General features: G+C 42.3%; 5 protein-coding genes across 8 annotated transcripts in view; 4 read left to right on the plus strand and 1 right to left on the minus strand.

The window, feature by feature from the left end:
- On the plus strand, window positions 1-6646 carry LOC100124245 (lysine-specific demethylase 9). Its single transcript, XM_031932474.2, has 6 exons — window positions 1-708; window positions 897-964; window positions 1043-1963; window positions 2040-2369; window positions 2454-3415; window positions 3496-6646. Exons 1-6 carry the CDS (start codon window positions 240-242, stop codon window positions 4904-4906), a joined length of 4161 nt encoding a protein of 1386 aa, XP_031788334.1. The 5' UTR covers window positions 1-239; the 3' UTR covers window positions 4907-6646.
- LOC100116199 (prefoldin subunit 5) overlaps window positions 6291-22577 on the minus strand; it is a 17617-nt gene continuing 1330 nt past the window's right edge. The window contains exons 2-3 of the mRNA XM_001608247.5: window positions 7740-8125; window positions 6291-7667 (exon numbers count right to left, since the gene is read on the minus strand). Coding sequence (XP_001608297.1) covers window positions 7396-7667; window positions 7740-7944 — 477 coding nt within the window. The 5' untranslated portion in view covers window positions 7945-8125 and the 3' untranslated portion in view covers window positions 6291-7395. The remainder of the gene's footprint in view (window positions 7668-7739; window positions 8126-22577) is intronic.
- On the plus strand, window positions 8066-9695 carry LOC100124246 (RNA exonuclease 4). Its single transcript, XM_001608113.6, has 2 exons — window positions 8066-8814; window positions 8893-9695. Exons 1-2 carry the CDS (start codon window positions 8533-8535, stop codon window positions 9460-9462), a joined length of 852 nt encoding a protein of 283 aa, XP_001608163.1. The 5' UTR covers window positions 8066-8532; the 3' UTR covers window positions 9463-9695.
- Window positions 9813-12485, plus strand: LOC100124247 (flavin-containing monooxygenase FMO GS-OX5). The gene is made up of 7 exons (XM_001608115.5): window positions 9813-10658; window positions 10740-10878; window positions 10987-11245; window positions 11383-11486; window positions 11625-11712; window positions 11791-11954; window positions 12018-12485. Exons 1-7 carry the CDS (start codon window positions 10471-10473, stop codon window positions 12345-12347), a joined length of 1272 nt encoding a protein of 423 aa, XP_001608165.1. The 5' UTR covers window positions 9813-10470; the 3' UTR covers window positions 12348-12485.
- Window positions 14416-22520, plus strand: LOC100124248 (organic cation transporter-like protein). Of its 4 annotated transcripts, none has more exons than XM_032601083.1 (10): window positions 14416-14459; window positions 17821-18049; window positions 18526-18757; window positions 18838-18941; window positions 19049-19203; window positions 19278-19467; window positions 19549-19681; window positions 20169-20526; window positions 20609-20793; window positions 20908-22520. In XM_032601083.1, exons 2-10 carry the CDS (start codon window positions 17925-17927, stop codon window positions 21103-21105), a joined length of 1680 nt encoding a protein of 559 aa, XP_032456974.1. In that variant the 5' UTR covers window positions 14416-14459; window positions 17821-17924; the 3' UTR covers window positions 21106-22520. The 4 variants fall into 4 exon arrangements, with proteins under 4 accessions (XP_032456974.1, XP_032456973.1, XP_001608167.1 ...); XM_032601082.1 differs by lacking the exon at window positions 14416-14459 and adding an exon at window positions 14705-14754; XM_001608117.6 differs by lacking the exon at window positions 14416-14459 and adding an exon at window positions 14857-16635.

Here is a 22577-nt window from a genome sequence, read left to right on the forward strand (position 1 = left end):
GGCATGTCACGGGTATATAAAGTATAGTATATTACAGCGTTTTATATACAGCGATGATACTATAGCGCGGGCCGCGGCGGTCGCGCGTAACAAACCTTCTCTCATCTCGCGTAGTCGCGTAGTTTCGCGAGTTATGTGCGGCGGCGCGGCGCACAGAGACCTGAGAGACAGAGACAACAGACAAGCAGCAAAGTGGTGAGAGGCGGATAGCGCAGCGCCGTCCGCGAGGGAAAAGCAAGATGGCCACCGATATTGCTTCGGGAGCCGTGTCAAGCGTGCGATGCGATGTAAATAGTGGCGTTGGGGTGGCGCGCACAGGTTCAGAGAAGCGCGCCGACGAGCACGAAGACGAAGCCGAGGATTCGCCGAGGAGCCGACAGGCCTGGAGGAGCCTGGAACAGCCAGCGCAGCTCGAGGGAACGACGCCCACCGTCGTAGCTACTGACACCGCCGGAGCATTCGCCACCGTTGCTGCTCCGCTTCCGCCTGCCGAGACATCGTCGGACTCGTTCACGCTTCGGCTGCCCTCGACGAGCACCTTCAGGAGCCTACAAAAGAACGCCGGCCCGGCGGCCAGCGTCGCCGAGATGTCTGGTAACGACGAAGCATCCGACGATGCGGCTGCCGCTACCACTGCTCGGCTTGTTGATGCGGCTGCTGCCGCGGATGCCACTCGTCTGATGATCGAGCAGGATACCGCCGCCGAAGGTATGTACAGGCCCTTGCGAGAGCTTTCTAGGTCTCTGCGGACCACTTGTGAAGTTGCAGCTTCTCGTTGCACTCGCGGTTGCCCAAACGAGACACGCGACTATTTTTAGAATCATCTACGACAAAAACAAGCTCTGGTTTGTGCTACTACTCCTCCGCTGTACGCTTCATCTCTGTCTGTTTTTCAGGTGACACGCCATGCCCAAAGCCTCATGCAGCTGAGATGACGGGTAACTCCAAAGGCTGCTTGTCGCCTGTGAGTACAGTCTGCCATTTTATCAAATATCCACTGTACTGTATAACTTGTTTTTTACAACTTCTTGGGTTTTCCCAGGTTGACTCATCGTCGTCTCCCAACAATGAGGTCAGGTACACCAAGGGTGTTGCTACTGAAAAAGCTGGTAACGCATCCAGCAAGAGTCCCCAGTTGGCAGAGAGCTTGCAAAGTAGTGGTCAGCTTGGACTGGGCAGCCCCAAGAGCCCAGACTATCCGCCACGAGTTTCGCTTGGTCCCAACAGTCCAGCCAGCGCCATTGTCACTAAAAGTACAATGACTTATGGCCTACCAATGGTATCAGCAGGAAATGTTTGGAAAACCAATGCCAAGATCATTGAAAATGCTTATGCTAAGAAGTTAAAAGTTGAATCTTCATTAGAAAACAACTTTCATCAGTGCAGTATCAAGCAAGAGAAAGAGGACATTGATACACCGAGTGAATCAGTGGAGAGACCTGCAGTCGATAGAGTCAAACAAGAGCCTGAAGAGTTAAAAAATGAACCCGATAGCTCCAAGTGCAAAAGTGAGTCAAAGGTGGTTTCACAGAGCAAGTCACACTCATCTTCTTCATCATCAAGAGACAAACACAGAGATCAACGATCGGAGCGACATCACTGCACAAGGTGTTACAAGAGAAGTAAAATTAAAAGAAATAGTATTGGTATACAGTGTCAGAGAGATAGAAGAAGCAGTACTTCAACAGTCTTAAATCACAGATCTCAGAGCTCAGTGAGTTCTATATTAAAATCGAATTCCGATAATTTGAAGCTTAATTTGCAGTGTAAAAACTACAAATTATTGGATAAACAATCAGATAAAAGTGAAACATCTGTTCACCTGCAAGGACTGAAGTATAAGGATTTCATTCACATAGAAACTTATCCAAATGGTGGAGCTTCAGTAGTTCACATGTATCAAGATGAAATTGATGCTCTTACAAGTGAACAACTGGAAGAATTAGCTCAAGAATATTTTCAAGTAGGTATCCAGTTTATGAGCTAAAGAAATTTGTGCCTTACCAGCTAAATATTTAATCATCATCTTCTCTTTTTAGGTAGTGTTTGGAGAGGATGAGAATGGAAATGCCTATCACGTTATGGGCATTGTTCACAATGCAGCTTCCTACATGCCTGATCTACTGGATCACATGGCTGACATTTATCCTACCCTGACCGTGAAAAATGGGGTTTTAGGCCACAAAAGTGACATAGAGACGACGACAATGCTCCAGTATAAAGAGCACGTGTGTAAAGCATACAACAATGGTACTTTTCGATATGGACCATTGCATCAAATTAGCTTAGTTGGTACTGTACATGAAGAAGTGGGGGGATACTTTCCCAACATTTTGCAGATGCTTGAAGAAAATATTTTCTTGAAGAAGGTGACTTATATCTTTGATTCAAATATTCTCGACAATTTATCACGTTGACTTAACATAACAATTCTTTTTACTCCACTTTTGCAGACCATGCCCTGGGGTCCTTTATCAGCAGTACGAATGGAGAGCCCACAGGAGTCTAATGATGGTCCCATCCTATGGATTCGACCTGGTGAACAACTTGTCCCTACAGCAGATATTAACAAGAGCCCGTGCAAGCGACGTCGCACTGGTATCAATGAACTTCGCAACCTCCAGTACCTGCCACGCCTGAGCGAAGCCCGAGAGTACATGTTCGAGGATCGTACTCGCGCTCACGCGGACCACGTAGGTCACGGCCTCGACCGTATGACTACCGCCGCCGTCGGTGTGCTTAAGGCCATCCACGGCGGTCAGCCTTGCGAGTTCAACCGTATAACCAAGGATGTTATAGCCTTCCATGCAGCAGACTTCCCGGAACTCGTTGAAAAGCTTCAATTAGATCTACACGAACCTCCGATTTCCCAGTGCGTTCAGTGGCTCGAAGACGCCAAACTTAATCAACTCCGTAGGCAATCGATACGATATGCGAGGGTGAGCCTCTACGACAACGATATTTACTTTCTACCACGCAATATCATCCATCAGTTTAGAACCGTCTCAGCTGTCTCGAGCATCGCCTGGCACGTTAGGTTGCAGCGGTATTATCCCGAAGACACGACTTCTACCACAGTCAATGCTGGCCCCAGGCGATCCTCTCATTCTCACACAAAGAGCAAGAAAGCGCTTGTAGATACCGAGGAAGATGAGCAGAAGGAAAATACAGATAGCCAGCGGATAGATCGTCGCGATAATGCAGACGAAGAAAAGAAAGCTAAGGAGCGAGCGGCTGAGTACCAAGGCAACCTCAAGAAGTCTGATCAGCAACAAAAAGAGAAGAGATCGTCGACAACTGAGACGATCACGCTAGACAAAAATGCAACTGAGAAATCTCAACGGCAGAGGCACAAAGAACACAGCGACGATCGTAAGCAAGAAAGGCGGAAAAGCTCTACAGAGAAAAGGGAGAGGTAATATCTGTTTTGATCACTTTCCTTAATAGCTGAAAATGTTCTTATATTCATACGTTTATCGTCTTCTTATTTTCCAGGGACAAAAAGCACCAGGATCGTCATCGCAGTAGTGATAAATCGAACAGTATCAAAAATACCAATACAAGTGGTAGCAGCAGTCATCATCACAGCAGTAGTAGCAGTAATCACGAAAGTAGTAAACGTAAGCACGGTGAAAAATCTTCTCCGTCGTCGTCCGAACACAGAAGACACAGTTCGTCTAGTAGTCATCATGCTTCTAAAACGGAGGCGCGCTCAAGTAGTTCCAGTAGCCAGACTTTGGAAGCCGTGCCCAAGCCTCAGCTAAAGGAACTGCCAAAACCCAACGTTGAAAGCACTCGGGTGAGTGAGCCGCCAAGCTTGAAACAAGACAGTATCCCAGTGAAAGTAGACACCGAATTGCTGTCAGCTAGACAGACCGTCGGAAAGACTTACGCTACCCAGGTGGTCGACAAAGCTCTGGAAATAGCCATATCCAAAACAGATGTGCAAGAGCAATGCCAATCGTTGCGGGATGGCGTGTCTTCGGCGTCCAAGGAAATGCTTGAAAAAATTCGCAAGGAAAGTTTGGAGATAGCTGAGAAACTTTTTAGCGAAGACAGCGCAGCTGTCGAAAAAGCTTATAGGCTACTGGAAGCTGAAACAGTTAGTGCTTTTACATCAAAACTCGATTGCGCAACGGAAAATGCTGTAAAAGCACTGATCGAAACTGCTGAAGACGAGTCAAAAGAAGAGAGCGTTGTGAAGAATGAAGCAGACGAAAATACGAAAATTGCTACCGTGGAGGAAGAAAAGAGAGAAAGTAGCCCGACTACGTTGACGATGCCATCAACGTCTATTGACGAGAAATGCATAGAGTCTAAAACAGAGAAATCAACTTGCGAGAAAAAGCCTTCGAATTCACACTCAGACGATAAATCAAATCACGAAAAAAACGAGAAAAAGCCAAGTAGTAGTAGTAGCAGCAACAGTAGCAGAGACGACCGAAAACATAGGGAACATAAAAAGACCGAACATCGAGACCGTGACAGGGATCGAAACCGAGATCGAGAAAGGGATAAAAACAGGGACAAAGAGAGGGATAGAAAAAGGCATCACAACAGTAGCAGTAGCAGTAGGCACATCAGCAGTGGTAGCAGTAGTCACCGTCACAAGAGCAGCAAATCTTCTAAGGATTCCTCGTCGAGTAGTACTCATAATCGCAGCTCGCATTCGTCATCTCATAAGAGCCTCTCGTCTGAGCGAAATAACAATCCATCAGATCCTTTAGTATCTGGATCTACAAGCAATTCTGGCAACCACAAACGTAAGTCTAGTTCGAGTTCAAGTGTTTCAAGCAATACTGAACCGGAAACTAAAAAGCTTCGTACGGAGGAAATCAGTAATAACGTTATTGCTAGTACGGCTGACCAAATTCAAGAGAACAATAGTGCAAATACGGTCACATGAGCCGGTCCAATACCATCAGTATTCGACAAAATAGTACAATCTTAACTTCTAAAAATGCGATAGAAGTGAAATTAAATTATCGAATATGAGTCTATCTTGTGCGTTGGCTATCGCCGGGAGCGAAGCCAATAAGGAAGATGAGGGATAAGACATGCAAAGGTAAACACGCTCTTTTCGGCTTTCTCTCGCGAAGGCAAATGTAAGACACATTGATTTATCTTGCAAGAAATACGGAAAATTGTATTTATCAAAACAAAGGTTTTCGAATTTCTCGAAAATCTCTGTAATCTTTGCAAAGTTGCAAAAAAACAAAAGCATTACTCAAAAGATTGATAAAAACGTGAAGTTTTTTCCTTTTGTAAGCATCGTCACGGCACGTTGTACATATAAATGTATCAATCTTATAGAAAATTATGCTCTTATCCATAAAGACGAGACAAGATCTATTTTTATTTCATTTTTTTTTCCTATAAATGGATAAGAATTTTCTGCTCAAGCTATTCAACTCTTGAACTTCATATCTTTATTAACTTATTTATATACGAAAACTTTAGGTCGAGATATTTTTTATTTTTTGCATCGTAGGGTAAAAAAATAGAGAAAAAGAAAATAATACTTCAAGCGTTGGGGGCTCTACTTCACACACAAGACTATCTAAATTCTATGAAGTATTTCAAACCAGTGAAGTATCCAAGTTTAGAAGTTTGTGTGAATATCGACTTTTTGCGTTTAGAAGTGTCTTTATTTAACTATTCGTAGAAAAAAAAACGAGTTTTGAGAAAAAATAAGACATAATATAAAACTATATTATGTCTCTAAATAATCAAATGCGAGCATGTATAAATAGTTTTCTAAAAAATTGCTGTCGATTTAAATCAGTAATTTTTCGTCCATTTCTTTTTATTTTTCTCGTTTTGTCAACGTAAATATGTAGATAGTTATGTATAAATTATTACGAATGCACTTGATCCAAGCGTGAAATTTAACTTAATTGATTTTTTTATTCTCATTGTCATCGTCATTAAGTCGGAATAAGTGGTGTCGAGCCTACACATATATCGGAATTGAAAACGGCGAGAAAAATAAGCAGTGATGTAAATTTATGTAAATATCAGCCAGTTTATTCGAGAGCAAAAGCACTGAAGTACTAAAATGAAAGCGAGACAAAAAGACAATTACCGTATTAAGATGAGGATCGAAATCTTCGTGTGTGTACGAGGACTTCCCCCGCTTCTTCCGATTTGCAAATAAAACTGAAAGAGAATTATTAACAAGACTCGGTCTTTACAGTTGCAAAAAAAAAAAACTATTGCTGAACGTTGATTGTATAATGGAAGGACAAAGGTATACACACTCGTAAGATTATTAGTGTTTTTGAGCAATGTTTCTTTAAACAAGTTCAATGTTGTGTACTTTAATAGTGATAATTGACACTTGGGAAACGAGCTTGAAGTTTCAAGAATATTTGGAGTTTCAAGGTCTAAACCCATACGAAAATATGATCCATTTTCATTGAAGAGTGTTTACATTTGTCAAGAAATAAAGTATATTACAATAAACTGCGTTTTCATATTATTATATATACATAATATATAACGTTGACCGAAAAAATCATAAAGCATATATAGTTATATATATATATATATCGTAGAATATAGTTTTACATATTGTCCCGTCTCACGTGTAGAGTGGCATTCCAACTAGGTTTTTAAAAAAAAAAAATAAAATGACTTTTATCAAGCACACACAGCCTTCTTTATGTCGTCTAAAAAATAATCTCGTTTTTCATTATTTTTATTAAGCTTGCCTTTTCATTTCTGTGTCATGGGAGGTATACAAAATATATATATTTATTTGTTATACACAAAATATGAGATAAACTATCAGCTTTTTTACCATCTAAACTATATTTAAACTCTTTTTTTATAGAACTAAAGCTTGCTCAAGTTATGATTATGCTTATTGTACTGTTTACTGTCATTATTATTATTACTATTATTATTATTATTATCATCGTAATCATATATTGTCACATTATGATCAAGATTATAAGCTTGTACCTGCAAAATTGTTAGAGCGATAAAAATTTATACTCATATTTGAATTTTTCATTTTCCTATTTTTATGAATCTTGTGGCTCTTGCTAACTTGATTTATTCTCATAAGTATATTGAAGTGGATGTAAATAATTATGTGACAAATTTCATGGTGTCCAAAATTTATATTTCATCAAGATAAAAAAATGTATGCATTTGTATACATAATCAGTTTAAAAAACAATTTCACCTTATATACGTAAATGTTTGCTATTTGATTCTTTTATCATAGAAGAATGAGTATATGTATCAATAACAGTCTACATATATTATATTTCATTTGTTTCTGCATTCACATAAATTATTTGCAAACTTTTGCTTAAGAGAATGAATGATGTAAAAATAACTTTAGTATACAATGTCAATATAAATGCTGCTGACAAAAAGGTTTGCTCATTCAGCAACCTTATTCTGCAGCGCTTCCAATTTCATTTCCATTACGTCAATAGTAGCTTCTCTAATTTTACTTTTTTCTTGACCTATTGCCTGAATTTTTTCCATCTGTTCAGTTACAAAGACAACTCGTCTTTTAAAATACTCTTTGGCGTCTGGTATATTTTTCTCCGCATAATATCCTGTTCCAATATCAATAAGGACTTTTTCTGTATCAACCAATTTTCCTGGCACGTACATTGATCCAGTCAACGGCACCAGAATTTCTTTTCCTGCAACAAATAAATTATACTTCTAACCTAAAACTAATTCAAGACGGAGCAAATTCTTTGTTTATAAATTACCTTTTGCATTTGGTGTGAATTTATCAAGGCACTCGTTAGACTCTTGAAATTTGCTTTGGGCAATTTTTAAACTGTGCAATGAATCTTGAAATACCATGAGTTCTTGATCCAATTGCTGTTTCAACTGTGTGAGTTGTTGTAAACTTAATTGAGTTAAGTCTACTTGTTGTAAATGCGGTTGTTCGGTTAAGGAAATCTGCGACATTTTTTATCGATAGTTTGATTCTTCGACGGATTATAAAATCAAATCACTTTGTTTTTGAAAATAGCACTTATAGGACTATGACCAAACACGGGCAAAACGACTGCTTCTCCCTCGCCGCAGTCCGCACTCGTCTCGACTCTCGTTCAGTCGTTCATGTGCGGGTGAACCCTCTAGCGGACATCTAAAAAAGACGGTATGGATTCGTGGAATGGAATCCTCAAAAGACAAAACACAACCGCCATAGAGGGCGCATCGATACCGTGTAATGCGTATTCTGGCTTGTGGCTGATGCCATTATTATATGTTTGCAGCGCGTTCTGAAGAAAACGGTCGCTTTTTGAGGTTATACGAGAATCAACACAAGATTGATTGAGTAACAGTATATTCTGACGAAATCCAGAGAAAGAAAATTATGAAGAAAAGTATAGATTTCGTCAAGTTCTATGATAATCTCAATTAGCGATTACTAAAAATGAGCAGTTTCGATCAGTGTTTTCAAGTATTCGTTCCTGTTATTTTTACGACGTACACGTGACATTGGACGAGCGTAAAAAAAGTAGCTGTAAGTTCGATAGTTCAAATAGCAAAATGATAGCTGAAGCTGTAAATAATAAGGTCAATAAGCTCCTGTCCAACAAGTTGACAAACCCAACTGGAGGAGAACAGAAGAAAGATGTACCTGCAAGTAAAAAAGATGCCAATATTGGACTCAGAATACCTGGTTCCAACTGGCAAATGTTTAAAACTCTTGTCACAGAAACTTCAAACGAAACGAACCCCAGTGATATTCAGGTAAAGCGTAAAAAGCGCAATCGCAAACGTACTCAAAGCAGTAAGGAACCTGCACCAAAACAGCAAATTCAAGTTCAGGTACTACTCGATTATATCATTTCTTCTATCCGTACTCTTATTCGGTACATCGTTTTAATATTTTCTGGCTCTGAGCAGCAGCAGGCAGCCAAGACTGAGACAAAAGAAAACGAGAAGAAAGAGGAATCCAACACCGGACTGACAAAAGTGGTTGCCATGGATTGTGAAATGGTCGGCATAGGAGATGGAACCGACAGTATGGTCGCACGTGTATCAATTGTAAATAGACATGGATATTGTGTTTACGACAAGTATGTGAAACCCACTGAAAAAGTGAAAGATTACCGCACAGCTGTCAGTGGTATTCAACCTCATCATTTGGAAACTGGACAAGACTTCAAGGTCGTACAAAAAGAAGTAGCGGAAATTCTTCGCGGTCGAACTCTCGTAGGCCATGCTCTTCACAATGATTTGGCTGTGCTTTTTCTGTCGCACCCAAAGCGCTTTCAACGGGACACGTCAAGATATAAAGTCTTTCGCAAAGTTACTAAAGGTAATACGCCAAGTTTGAAGAAATTGGCCTCTGAACTTCTCGGTCTGGACATCCAATCCGCGGAGCACGATTCCATCGAAGACGCCCGAGCAACCATGCAACTGTATCAACTCTTCAGAAAGAAATGGGAGAACGACATCAGAACCAAAAGATGAAGATTTGTTTGGATACATACGATACAATGATCTATGACTTCGAAAAAAACCAATGGCATCTCTCTTTTCGATAACAGATGGCACTCGTGCCTTTTCCTTAAATATTGTAAATGTGTGCATAAGACGAAAAACAAATTATATAAAAAATTATTTTAAGTATTTTTCTATTGTTAAATAAAGTTAATTATATTGGAAAAAAGAAGCAAATAAATGAATATGAGTAATAAGTTTTAGTCAAGACCCAGAAAGATATACACTAACTCTTTCTTTCCTCAAACGGCCGATCTAAGGTCAACAGCTGGCGTTTAAACAATTAGGATGGTGTACGCGAGAGTGCAACGGCCTTGTTATCGCGGTATCACACACTGGTACAGCCTTGCCCGCCGCGTGAAAATGTTTATTTGCAGATCGCTCAGTTGGTATAAAGTCGAGTCTTGGCCGAGAAATTGCTCTAGTTACATATCGTATATCGAGCAACGACTTTGCCATAGCGCCGATTAAATTCTCATCTCTCTGCAGTTGAGTATATACGATCACATTATATCCACTGCGTGTTTTCGTCTCGACGAAACAGATTCGTCGACGGTATATTCCATGCACATACGAGTTCGGAGTGTCGGAATGCCCTGTAGCGTAGGCCACTGAAAGTGAAAATAAACGACACGACGTTTCCCACGACAATTATATTTATATCGCGTACCAACGCGGACTTTGACCTCTGTATACCATACGAGAGCTGTTTTCCGATTGTACAGCGGAGTAGCGCCTCCTCCGTATAACGTACACAGCGCTTTTCTCAAAAATAAGCGCTAATCACGCCTGTCTCCCCTTATCATCCCGAAGCACGTATATAGTTGCTTCACCGCCGTTCTCTCGAACGTCTTGCGCCGATCTTTATATTCGTTTCTCCTCTCGACTCGCGCGGTACAGCACATGCACAGTGAATATCGAAGGAGTTTGAAGAAAAAAAAATCGGTTGACAGATACACGCGTTGAATAATCATTATTATGAGGGTCGCGGTGATCGGGGCGGGATCGGCAGGACTGGCCGGCATAAAGCAGTGCCTGGCCCAGTCCGTGGATGTGGTCTGTTACGAGAAGACCGACAAGGTCGGCGGCACCTGGGTCTACGTGCCCGAGACCGGTAAGGACGCTTTTGGTCTGCCGATTCACTCCAGTATGTACGACAGCCTGAGGTAACGTATATATCTTTTTTATTTCAATAACGATCGTAATAAAATCGGCAGTGTGTAATTTCGTTTTTTTTTTCTGCGCAGGACGAATCTGCCGAAGGAAGTGATGGGTTTTCCGGACTATCCGATTCCCGAAAATTCCAGGAGTTATCTTCACCGTACGGAGATACTTGCTTTTCTCAACGACTACTGCGATCACTTCAAACTACGAGATAAGATTCGGGTATAATAGCTTTGCTCTTCTATATTATCCGTTGCATGCTTATTTATGCTTAGACTAATACATATAATTTATAACAGCGCCTCGCGCTCCTTGTTTACATGCCCGCAGTTCTTGCACAACGTCGAGTTGGCGGAGCCGACAAACGAGAAGAAGTGGAAAGTACGCGTCCGCGACCTGCGCCAGAATACGACGTCTGAGGAGCAATTCGATGGGGTGATGATATGCAACGGGCACTACTTCGATCCGTCGCTTCCCGCGCTCAAAGGTCGAGAGCTTTTCAAGGGTCAGCAATTGCACAGCCACGATTATCGCGTTCCTGACACTTTTGCCGACAAGCGGGTCGTCGTTTTTGGGGCTGGACCTTCCGGTAATGTTATAATACATCGATTTATACTTATGCTCGGTGCCGGTATTCGACACTGAGCTTTCGATTGTGAAAAAGCGCACGCGCGTTGAAGTATATATATATATATATATATATTCGCTATATTCTCTTGACCCTAGGCATGGACTTGGCCTTGGAAATTTCAAAGAAGGCTAAACGTGTTATTCTCAGTCATCACTCGAAGGAGACGATCTTGACCAAGTTTCCCGACAATGTCGTACAAGTAAGATTTAGGTATACTTTATTAAGAATTAGAGTCGCTTATATAAGGGGATTTCCCTTTTTTAATTTGGTGCCGAATTGCCATATAATTGTTTATGGAGATGCAGCATTATAATTGAAAATGATTGGTGTGTTACAGAAAAAGGATGTCGTAGAACTGAAGGAAAACTCGGCCGTATTTCAAGACGGTTCTGCCGAAGACGTGGATATAATATTCTACTGCACAGGTAATTTAAAAATACTTAAAAAGTATCATACGTGACCAAAACACAACGATAACATTATTTTTTTGTCCTCCATCCAAGGTTACAAGTACAGCTTTCCTTTCCTCTCGGAAAGCTGCGGCGTCAGAGTCGACTCTAACATGGTGACGCCTCTGTGGAAGCACGTGATCGGCATCGAGAGGCCCACCCTGGCTTTCATCGGGCTTCCCTTCTACGTCTGCGCCTTCAGTATGTTCGATCTACAGGTGCGTAAAAAAATTTTTCCGTAACATAGAGCTGCTGTAAATAAACGGAACATTCGTTTCCAGGCGCGTTTCGTGCTGCGCTTCTGGCTGAAACAACGGGACCTGCCCTCGCGCGAGGCTATGCTCGCCGACGAAAAGAGAGAAATGGACGATCGGTTCAACAAGCGCGGCTTCACCAAACGTCAATTCCACATGATGGGCCCGTTGCAGGGCGACTACTACGACGATCTCGCGGACACCGCGGCGATCGAGCGCTTGCCTCCTGTGCTCACTAAACTGCACAACGAGAGCAGCAACCGATTCCTAGACGATCTCGTTCACTACCGAGAAGATCGTTATCGTATCATCGATAGCGAGAATTACATTCAGCTCGACGCCGTTAATGGCAATTAGTCGTGCCGTATTTTGTGGTTTTTATCAGTAGATAGCGTTCTGTGTAAATGTATATAATACTCGTCAATATTTTTGTTTTACGTTATTTTTTTTAACTCTTCAACGAGGAATCGAAATAAATTCTGTATGTCTGTTAGACTTTTACTGTGTAATTGTATTCCTTTGTGCGATGCTCCGGTCTGATGTGAAAGTTTGCCTTAATCGAATTTTTTTTCGAACGACTGTAGAGCTAATATCCGATATACATACAATGACCGACGCGATCGCGCGCATAAGTAATTGAATTGCATACGCGCACTGCACATCAGCGGCTCTTCTGTGGTACGCGCAAGAGCTGAGAAAGAAGGGACTGGTATAATTGACAAAGACGCGCGTTTCGGCTCCATTGATGCAATTGCGAGCGTTGCCGCCCAATTGCTGCGCGACTTGCTCCAATTCGATAACACTATACACGCAAAGCGAGGCGAATGTAATATGGAATTGTCATTGTTGTTACACGATACGCTGCAACCAACGCATGTCAGTGTGCTTATTTACATTTTTCACTTGGATATATTTTTCGTGTATATCGTACTTCGTCTTCGCAATCAATCGTTCCAGGGACGACTGCGCGTCTTTGAAAAATTCTCTGCATTTCTGCGGTATGTTTTTATTATATGCACGAATTCCGAGGTCTATTATTGCAAACGAGTTTTTGCCGGTATTACGGTGAGCGCCGCGGTAAAGCTGTAATAACGAGAAAAATAGCTTAATTCACTCAGCGGAGTTACGCGCTGTAGTAAATAAAATCCCGAGTTGATTTCGAATATTAAAAGAGACGCGATCTGGGATCGATTTTTAGTGCGCCTCAATTATGCTGCGCTTATATCGTAATTACGGGCGGCAAATAACAGCTGAGAATTTCCTCTGCTATTATATACTTTATGTAATTTCTATGGACGCAATGCTGTAACTATTGGCGAAGAATCGAGTATACATTCGTGTATAATAGCCTACTCGCATTACGCATGCCTGATAAGACGCTCAGTTTTTTCGAAATCGTTACACTCGATCAGCTTACAAATTAAATTGCGCATACATCGTGATATGTGTCAGTGAATTATCTAGGTTAATCGCCTACTTTTGCAGAGCAAACAAATATTTACTCCACACGCGGTTCCGTTTCTTACAATTGTGTTTACATATACTTACAGATCGTCAGCGCATATTGATACTCGATCCGAGCTATCCCACGAGATTCATCGTTGCAGTGACTTATTGTATATTATATTCGGATTGCAGTGCGGAGTTAAACTGATATAGCCACAACGCGCCCAATGGGTGTGCAGTAGATTATCAATGAACGCGTACGCGTGTGAGTACACAATTGTGAATCGCGATTAGTTTTTTTACGGTTTTCTACCGATTAAAAAGTTTTTTACAAACTTTCTTGCCACTGTGCGTTGTATTCTCACTCTCGCAATATCGTATATTATTGACAGTAGAAATTATCGATGATGAAATTATCGAAAACAAACATTCGTACGTCGGATCTGATTCGCAAGAAAATGCAAATAAAAAAATAATAAATAGCCGGATTAATGGGAACGTTAACAATCTCTTGATCTGGCCTGATAGTAGCCGCGTCTTTAAAAAATGACAAATTATTATTGTATCCTACTTCTCCAGCTGAGTACACGCGAAGGTCCTTGTCGCGATAGGAAGATGTGACCCACAAACATTCTTCTACACATTTCTCTTCCCTATGCGCTGAGATCTTAAATCGCTATATCATGCACAAAACGAGGATTTCCGATCAAACATCGTGGGTGGCTCCCAATTCGAGTAACTAAAAGGAGTCGTCTTTATTTTATACGCATTCTCAAACTCTCGCTAAATGAGTATTAGTCTTCATTGAAAACTGCTTATACTGCATTCGGTAATAAGAGCTATTTCGCGTCTAGTGCGCAAAGCAATAAGTATAATTGAAACCGAATAAGAACAATATAATAACGAGCCAATGAACGATGGTCAGCGTAATAAATCACGATTCCGAATCATCAGCGAGCGCGTGGTCATCGCTCAGTCAGTCATATAGCTCGGCAGCGGCGCGTGTCTTTCTCAATTACGATGGTAATTTAGGTGTAGACGTATACATACGCGCGAGGCGCAAATCCTCTACTGTGGGTATACCTCGCTGGAGTGGGAAACTTAGTTAAGCTTGTAATTGGTATTCGTTATTAAAAAAAGTAGCGCGAGCGCGCGACTGCTGATAAACGCGTATAAACGGCTTTAACCAGTTGCTACCAGTTTGTTGTCGGTGGGTTACTCGCTTTATGCGATAGGATACTATACTCGTGACATTTAGACCGCAGAGTCGAGTCATTCAGTGGTGTTTGCTGATGTTATAACATATAGTCGCTCTTCTGTATGTGTGTGTGTGTGTGTGTGTGTGTGCTTGTAATTATTATATATAATCTGTTATACAATAACATGGGGTATGAGAACTGTGCACTTATTGCTATTATATATACTCAGCTGTACAGTGTTTTTCTCCGCGTTATTTCCCGCAGTATAACAATGTGAATGTATTTAAATGCCGCTCGTATCATCCGCGAGAGGAGTGATGTATCTCGCGCGCACTCAGCTGCGTGCTGAGATATTTTTTATCTTAAGGTAGTTCACCGGCTGCAGTGGTGCTCAAATAGGGTTTTTATTAGAAAATTCCTTTTTTCAGATATTATACAGTGTTATCTAATGTCAAAACCTTATAATTCATAGTATCAAACATTAGAATGGTGATGTAAATTGTTTAGAGTATAAAATACTCTCAAAACTTGTAAGAGGGAGAAACAGTGCGCGCCTGTATAGATATACTGCATATAGCATGGGATGAAAAATTTGAATTGTTGTATCTTAAAAAAAAGCCTCGTTTGCCCTATCCAACTTTTTCTCCATGATTTGTATCGCTATTTTACACCATAAGCTTGCTTTTAAAAAATATTCTAAGAAAACTCGCTTCGCAATTCAACTATAAACGTCCTCAAAATTCGGACTCGGTATAGGCTCTAAAAATAATGTCGCTTTGGGGGGTAAAAAAGAATATACCACGTTGTAGAGGACACTTAATTGAACATGTAAACAAAGTTTGAGCGATATCCTAAGAAAATAAATATTCCGGTGAACTACTTTAACGGTGTTGAGTGGTGCAGCTCATGCCGTCAGTATATATATATATATACTTATGGTACCGTGATTCAGATGCACATTTATACATGTACGTGTTAAATAGAATGAAAATTAAACTGAACCACTCATCAATGTCTGCGTTATAAAATTTAGTCTCAATCGGAAAGTTTGCAACCGCCCAATTAAGTGTTAAGTTTAGTGAATCATTCTATATCTACCGAAAGAATAATAAATAGAGTAGTAGAGCTCTCTGAGCATTTTTCTCCGCAATATAGGCCATTGTTAGAAACGTTCGCTCGCGCAAAAACGACGATTAGATTGATCAATGGATTTTCCGTGTCGCAATTATATAATAGATAAACGATGGATGATCGGCTCCTCTATAATCGTATTCATGTATGTAGAAAGCACGCGTAACATTGCTAAATTCGACCGGCGCTCATTAGACACACATTCCAGAGCAATTAGTCTAGCTTCATATAAGTACTAGCTATAGTTATCTCAGAGTATACAGTAGTCGAAAAGCACATCTAGTCTCACGTGCTTATCTCTATACCGCACCGATGTAGCCGATACCTCCTCGGAATCCTCGTATCAGGTTGAGAGGAGCCAGAGACTACATTTCGAAAGCCGATACATTTCTCTCTGCTAACGATAAATCGGCATAGGTACACGAGTGTACATAGGATCGCCGGTCATCCGCGCCCGCACACAACGCGTGCGTGGTGTACACAAAGAGATAGAGATAGAGCGCGAGAGAGAGAGAGAGAGAGAGAGAGAGAGTAGGGAGAGAGTCGCCGCGTCACGGCCAACACGCAGCGCACGCCGGGAAAAAGAGCCGCTGACCCGCGCACCATTCCATTCGGCTCTCGGGATTCGGCCGGTCGAGTAGTTGTTGTATATAGTGTATACATAGCGGCTCGATGAGAGCGACTCTGTGTTGTTGTAGTGCGTAGCATACATGTAGCCGGGCTGCAGCTCGCGAGAAGCAGATAAGAGTAAATATCGTCGATTATACACGCATATAAAGCCTCCTTAGATGAGCCGCGCTCGATCGTGCTGCAGCCGCGCGTCTTTCACGCGGTCTGCCGAAGCCTCGTTTTTGGGCGTTTTCTGAAGCGTAAGTGCGATTCTCTTTCCTTGTAAGACTGTTTTTACGATTTTTTCGAATTTCAGTTCGAATCGCCCGAAGCTCCCGCGCACGAGTCTCGCGAGTGGCTGTGCGCATTTTTTTCGCTATACGATATTGTTTTATCTCATATCTATCAGCGCCTGTGATCGCTGGACGCTATGATACTCGCGCTTTCTTCGAAGCACTTTATGCTGACGGTTATTAGTTATAAACGTAATTTATTCATATGTTTATACGTAATATGGTGAATTTAATTTCGCGTGTGTCTATAACTGCCGCTTACATAATCTATAAGCTCTGTTTGCGCTGATTTTATAGAGGAGCTGGCTAATATTACATATCGGCGTGATGTAACGAAAAAAAAAAAAAAGAGGATGAGGCTACTCGTGCGTTGCTAAAATATTCCAACGTGGCTTTAAGTGTAGAATTGTAACGTCGCTTTATAATGTACAACAAAGGCATATATAATACACTCTTTTCGCGAGGAGCTTCTGTGCGTTTTATCTGGCGCACGTGTAACTCGTAAACGTGATAAGTGTACGCGAAGTGTGTGCGAAGCGCAAAGTAATTAATTGTACGAGCCGCGCATATATCCGTATTACATGCTGTACATGAATTTCCGACCTCTGGTCATTCAACACAATTGTTGAAGTATATCGACGAGCTTTGTTCTCGCTCTGGAGCATGACAAATCGATCCGCAGAGACTCGTTATGCGTAAAGTAAAAATTTAGTTTCGAATCTCGTGCAAATCCCGCGTGCGATGCCGCATATGCGCAAAAGGAGCCGAGGAGTCGCGCGCAAGTGTGTATATAAACGAGTAACTGGTTCACCAGCTGATCGATGCGTCTATAATATGAACAGTATCGGCCTTCGGTCGTTCATCCCCTGCAGCGACGTGTCTCGCAGACCTGCATTATAGCAATAACATGGATATCACAAAATCCAAAGAGGTCGACTGTAATTGTTATCGGCGCGACAGTCGCTTCCCCGCTGTTACAAGCTCACCTTCGAATCCGAAAGCTCGGGCGCGCGTAAAGCTGCAACACACCTAATATACCGGACAGCTGCGATGGCTAATTAAAGTTCCTCATCGCGTGTACGAATGATCGAAACTTTTTTTTTCGGTTATCCCATATTTGTCTAACGCTCATATGGTGCTTTAAATGTACAGGAATTAGTGAATGCGTTGGTGTGCGCAACAGCTGTGAGAGCTTTGTAGGAGCTGTTTGTGTGATTCGATACATCAGGAAGTATAATAAATAGACAGCGGTAAACATGCAGGACATCGAGAGTTTTGGCAAGTATCAGCTGACGATCTACGGGCTCATCACGCTGCCGCTCATACTCTCGGCGGGATTCACGCTCGACTTCGTCTTCACCGCCGGACCCGTCGATTTGAGGTGAGTCATTTGTTTTTCTTATTTTTATAGCGTGTTTGAAAATGGATTTTTAACGGAAAACACTGTGGGGGAGAGAACGCGACGCGCACATGATGTTCTCTGGGTTTGAGCAACTGATCGTGTAATAAAGCAGAATTGATTGTAATGCCCTCTTGCAATTAACGCAACCGCGAGAGCCGTAACGTATGTACGTGCACTGCGCTTCGCCTTATACTACCGCGTTCATCTCACTTCTTCAAGGATAAAGTATAGTCTATTATCCGTTTTACGTAACACGTTGTGTTTTTCGTCGTAAAAGCAACGATCGAATTTGATGTATTTATATGTGCAAGAATCTGCAGCGCGCGATGTTTAACAAGATTTTAAATTTTACAAAGTGCATCCCTCGAATCATAAATTCTCATATGGCTACTCGAATCCATAATTCGTAATCGAGAATAAAAGCATCAAAATTTGATCAAAACTCATTTATCAAGGTGCGCGGTACCGGAATGCGAGAACCCGAGCAACGCGTCCTTCGCTGGCCCAGCCTGGTTGAAGAGCTCTCAGCCGGACGATTCTTCCAAGTACTGCATGCGCTACGAGCCGGCCAACCCAAACATCGGTTCGACGAACAACGACTGCTCGGATCCGTCCTTCTTCCAGAACAAGACGATCAAATGCGACCAACTGATCTACGATCCCGACGATCTCACCATCATGAACGAGGTAGAAACCGTACATTCGAATCTGAGTGAAAAACAAATGAAAAATACGCATAACGATACACCTTATACATGCATTCGCAGTGGGGAATAACTTGCGACACCCAATGGATGCTGAATCTCGTCGGAACGATAAACAACGTGGGCCAGCTCGTCGGGCTGACTTTCGCCTCGCCGCTGTCCGACAAGTAATATCAAGCGATGATGAATTGTTTTCTCTTATGTGCATGGGAACGCCGAAAAGAGGCGGATTACACGCTCGCTTATCCCGAACCTTTTCTTTATTTTTATGCAGATACGGACGCAGGACAGTCCTCGCCGTGATAACCTTCCTCGCGGGTTTAAGCGGTGTGATACACTCGTTCGCCGTTAATTACTTGATGTTCGTAATCTTCGAATTCATCGACGCCTGCTTCGCCGCCGGTATCTACAGCGCCGGCTTCATTTACGGTACGTTTTTGCGCATATTTGATATATTTTGTTTTTTTGTTGTTTTTTTTTTTAATATTGAAAATCACGTGCAGCCATGGAGATGACCGGCGTGGAGAAGAGGATCCTGGGCAGTACCATAATATCCTGCATCTTCGCGATCGGTGAGGTGTGGCTCGGCTTGGCCGCGATGTGGATGAGGAACTGGAGGTTCCTCATGCGGCTCATCTACGGGCCTGGTTTGCTCGTCATTTTGCTCATGTTCATACTTCCGGAATCCGTGAGGTTCGTACACGAATTTCGCTGTATTTTCGCGATAATAAAGCGGAGGGATCGAATTCTAAATCGAGATCTGCCCGTCACCAGGTGGTTGCTGGCCAACGACAAACGCGACATGGCTGAGAAGATTTACAGGAAAATGGCTCGGGTGAACAAGATCGATCTGTCCGAGGAGGCCTTCCTCGAGCTCAAGAGCATAAACAGCGAAAAGCCCAGTGAGGTAAGCGCATCCTGTTGACAAAAATCGCGTCCCCCTCCCTCTCAACTTTGGCTTTTCCAATTTTATAATTGTACATGCGTGTACATGCTCGCGCGGTACCCACGACGTCTCGGCCTCGGGGAGCCTGGTGTCAGGGTCAAAGAACCGAAAATACTCGCTATAGGCGCGCGATGCTATCTCGAGGGCTTAATACACACACACACACACACCATAATAGTATACGCTATGCACACACACACTCGAAAGAAAGCGCACGTGACATTGAAATTTCGCATTAGTATGCCGACCGACGACGACTATCCATAATCTACTCTCGGACACGTGTGCCGCGCACGAGCAATACCTAATAATCAGGCGTGCGTGCGACGAAATCCAAAAATAAAATGCCCTTTCGAGGGGGATCTGGAACCGCCAACAAATTTGTTTATTCTTCGGATTCCGAATTTTTCACTATTTATATTTAAAAGTTTCTTAATCTCGCGTACAGAGCGAAGAGAAGAAAACGAAGCAAGAGCTGACGCAGGAGAAGAAGGCGAGTAAAGAGGAGCCGACGAGGCTGATGACGATATTCAAGAGTCCCAAGATTCTCGTGCGACTGATGATCTGCTCGTTCTGCTGGTTCACCAACAACTTCGTCTACTACGGCTTGTCGCAGAACGCCACGACCCTGTTGGCCGGCAACAAGTACATCAAGTTCATAGTCGTCGTCGCCATCGAGATTCCCAGCAACATCCTCGTCCTGCCGCTGCTCAATCGAGTCGGACGTAAGGCTACTCTCTGCGGAACCTTCATCCTCACTGGGGTCTTCCTTCTGGCCATTGAATTCGTGCCGGACGCCGATCACGGTAAGGGCGTTATGGGAATAAAAAAGTAGCTTGAATTTTACGCAAAACCCAGAGCTATCACGCGTGAGTCGATATTCTTCAGGATTCTTGCCGATCCTGGCGCTGCTCTTCTACGTCTGCGCCAAGGCCTGCATCACCATGGCCTTCTCGACCTCGTACGTCTACACGACCGAGCTCTTCCCCACGACGCTCAGGCACTCGCTGCTCGGCATCTGCAGTATGACCGGCCGCCTCGGTTCTATCCTCGCTCCGCAGACGTCGTTACTGGTAAGCCCGATATTACATCGAGTATCCTAATACCATCCTGTCTGTAACTTTCCAAGCTGTGGTTTTTAACAAACTCGCGTCATTTTGTGTGTGTGTGTGCGTGTGTGTCGACAGGCCAAGCTCACTTACGAGGGAGTGCCAGTTTTGCTGTTCGGAAGCGTGACCCTCACCGCGGGACTCTTGTCGCTGACCTTCCCCGAGACGCTGGGGACGAAATTGCCGGATACGCTATTCGAAGCCGAGCAAATCGGCTGCGACAAGTACAAAGAAAAGGCGGAAGGCAACGGCATCGCACCGACGTCCGCCGCTTGATTTCCTCGACACGCGCATCCGGACTCTATGAATTTTTGCATTTAGATAGCATGAATCATTTTTCTCCTTATTTGTCCATAATAGTCTTCTTTCGCATCGTTCACCCGATTTTGCCGACCTGCAAGATGGTGTACCGGAGAAGGAAGTGTCGCGAATACCGTCAGTACTTATATTTCAGGCTCGCGAAAAAGTGCGATGAAGAAGACGTAATTATACGATGTCAATAAAATTACCCTTGCGTGACGAGTTGCGTCAAGGCACTAAACTGCCAGGCAGAGAGAGAGAGAGAGAGAGAGAGAGAGAGAGAGAGAGAGAGAGAGAGAGCAAGAGAAAGAAATTGTAACCGCGAAACGCCCGCGGGATCGACATAATTAAGATGAATCCGCGTATAACCGAACGGATTGTAATTTGTTGTGTTTTGATATTTCACTGACACGCGCTCGATTGCGTGTATTTATAATATTACCGATGATTATGACTATACGTTATACTTTGTACGCCAGTTGCGAACTGTACCGATCTTTAGCAGCTATGTACTGTGCTCGTTCATTGAATATATAGGGCATTGCGTCACGAGTATAATTATAAAGTATATCCTTATATTTTAGCATTCTTTTACGCGTTCTCTCTTCATTCGATTAGATGTGAATTCGGGCTATTGGTGCAACGTTGTCGAATCGACGCCAGACAGCATGTCGCTATAAACATTAAAATTATCTTTTTTTCCCCGTAGGGTATTTTAATTTTATCACTTTCATTCGACTTTTACGTGATACAAAGAAGAAAAAAAAACATTCCAACGTGGGTCGGAAAAAAAGTCGCGATAAAAACATTGGATGGGCGAAGCATGGCAGATAAGAAAATGCGTGCGAGCACTCGATCGGTATGGACAAACTACGCATTGTCGTATATAGTTAACGCGTTATAGATTAAAAAGAACTGATACAGTATTATAAATGTAAACCATCCATTTCACGTTGTACTTTCCCCGATGTGTTGAAAAAAACATGAAGATTTTTCAGTGCTGCGATGCACGATGCCATTTCTATACTGTGCGTTTAATATAGTGCATTTAACGTTGAAACTGTGCCAAAATAAAAATTGAGTGTGTCCGCATAAATAAATTGCACAACTCATCAATATTTGTAATATTATTTCATGTGAATGGTTGAAAATATCAGTATCTTAATAAAATCTTTAATGAGCCTTTTGTTAGATAAAAAATAAGATGTTAAAACTATTAAAAGACGCACAACGTCTACTGATCAGAGTTCAGTGTAGCAAATATAGTTTCTGATGCATTATACGATGATTGATTTTAGCATGAGTGATTTGTATATATGCTACAAAAAATTAAGCGTTTCATTAACTAACATCGTTTATAATATAGTTTAATAAAAAAATGATAAAAAAAATATTACACCCTGGCTCCCAAACTTATTCAAATAATTCCACTTGATCGTTTTTTAATT

Source organism: Nasonia vitripennis, chromosome 5 (genome assembly GCF_009193385.2).
Source record: "Nasonia vitripennis strain AsymCx chromosome 5, Nvit_psr_1.1, whole genome shotgun sequence".
NCBI classification, from domain to species: domain Eukaryota; kingdom Metazoa; phylum Arthropoda; class Insecta; order Hymenoptera; family Pteromalidae; genus Nasonia; species Nasonia vitripennis.

What these genes read in the sequence shown, in the direction of transcription:
- LOC100124245 (XM_031932474.2), top strand. Translation starts at nt 240, where the DNA reads ATGGCCACCGATATTGCTTCGGGAGCCGTGTCAAGCGTGCGATGCGAT. An exon ending in GCAGGATACCGCCGCCGAAG is followed by an intron (nt 709 to 896) that starts GTATGTACAGGC and finishes TCTGTTTTTCAG; the next exon opens with GTGACACGCCATGCCCAAAG. An exon ending in TCTACAGAGAAAAGGGAGAG is followed by an intron (nt 3,416 to 3,495) that starts GTAATATCTGTT and finishes CTTATTTTCCAG; the next exon opens with GGACAAAAAGCACCAGGATC.
- LOC100124246 (XM_001608113.6), top strand. Translation starts at nt 8,533, where the DNA reads ATGATAGCTGAAGCTGTAAATAATAAGGTCAATAAGCTCCTGTCCAAC. An exon ending in AACAGCAAATTCAAGTTCAG is followed by an intron (nt 8,815 to 8,892) that starts GTACTACTCGAT and finishes GGCTCTGAGCAG; the next exon opens with CAGCAGGCAGCCAAGACTGA.
- LOC100124248 (XM_032601083.1), top strand. Translation starts at nt 17,925, where the DNA reads ATGCAGGACATCGAGAGTTTTGGCAAGTATCAGCTGACGATCTACGGG. An exon ending in GCCTCGCCGCTGTCCGACAA is followed by an intron (nt 18,942 to 19,048) that starts GTAATATCAAGC and finishes ATTTTTATGCAG; the next exon opens with ATACGGACGCAGGACAGTCC. An exon ending in ACAGCGAAAAGCCCAGTGAG is followed by an intron (nt 19,682 to 20,168) that starts GTAAGCGCATCC and finishes TCTCGCGTACAG; the next exon opens with AGCGAAGAGAAGAAAACGAA.
- LOC100124247 (XM_001608115.5), top strand. Translation starts at nt 10,471, where the DNA reads ATGAGGGTCGCGGTGATCGGGGCGGGATCGGCAGGACTGGCCGGCATA. An exon ending in AGTATGTACGACAGCCTGAG is followed by an intron (nt 10,659 to 10,739) that starts GTAACGTATATA and finishes TTTTCTGCGCAG; the next exon opens with GACGAATCTGCCGAAGGAAG. An exon ending in TCAGTATGTTCGATCTACAG is followed by an intron (nt 11,955 to 12,017) that starts GTGCGTAAAAAA and finishes ATTCGTTTCCAG; the next exon opens with GCGCGTTTCGTGCTGCGCTT.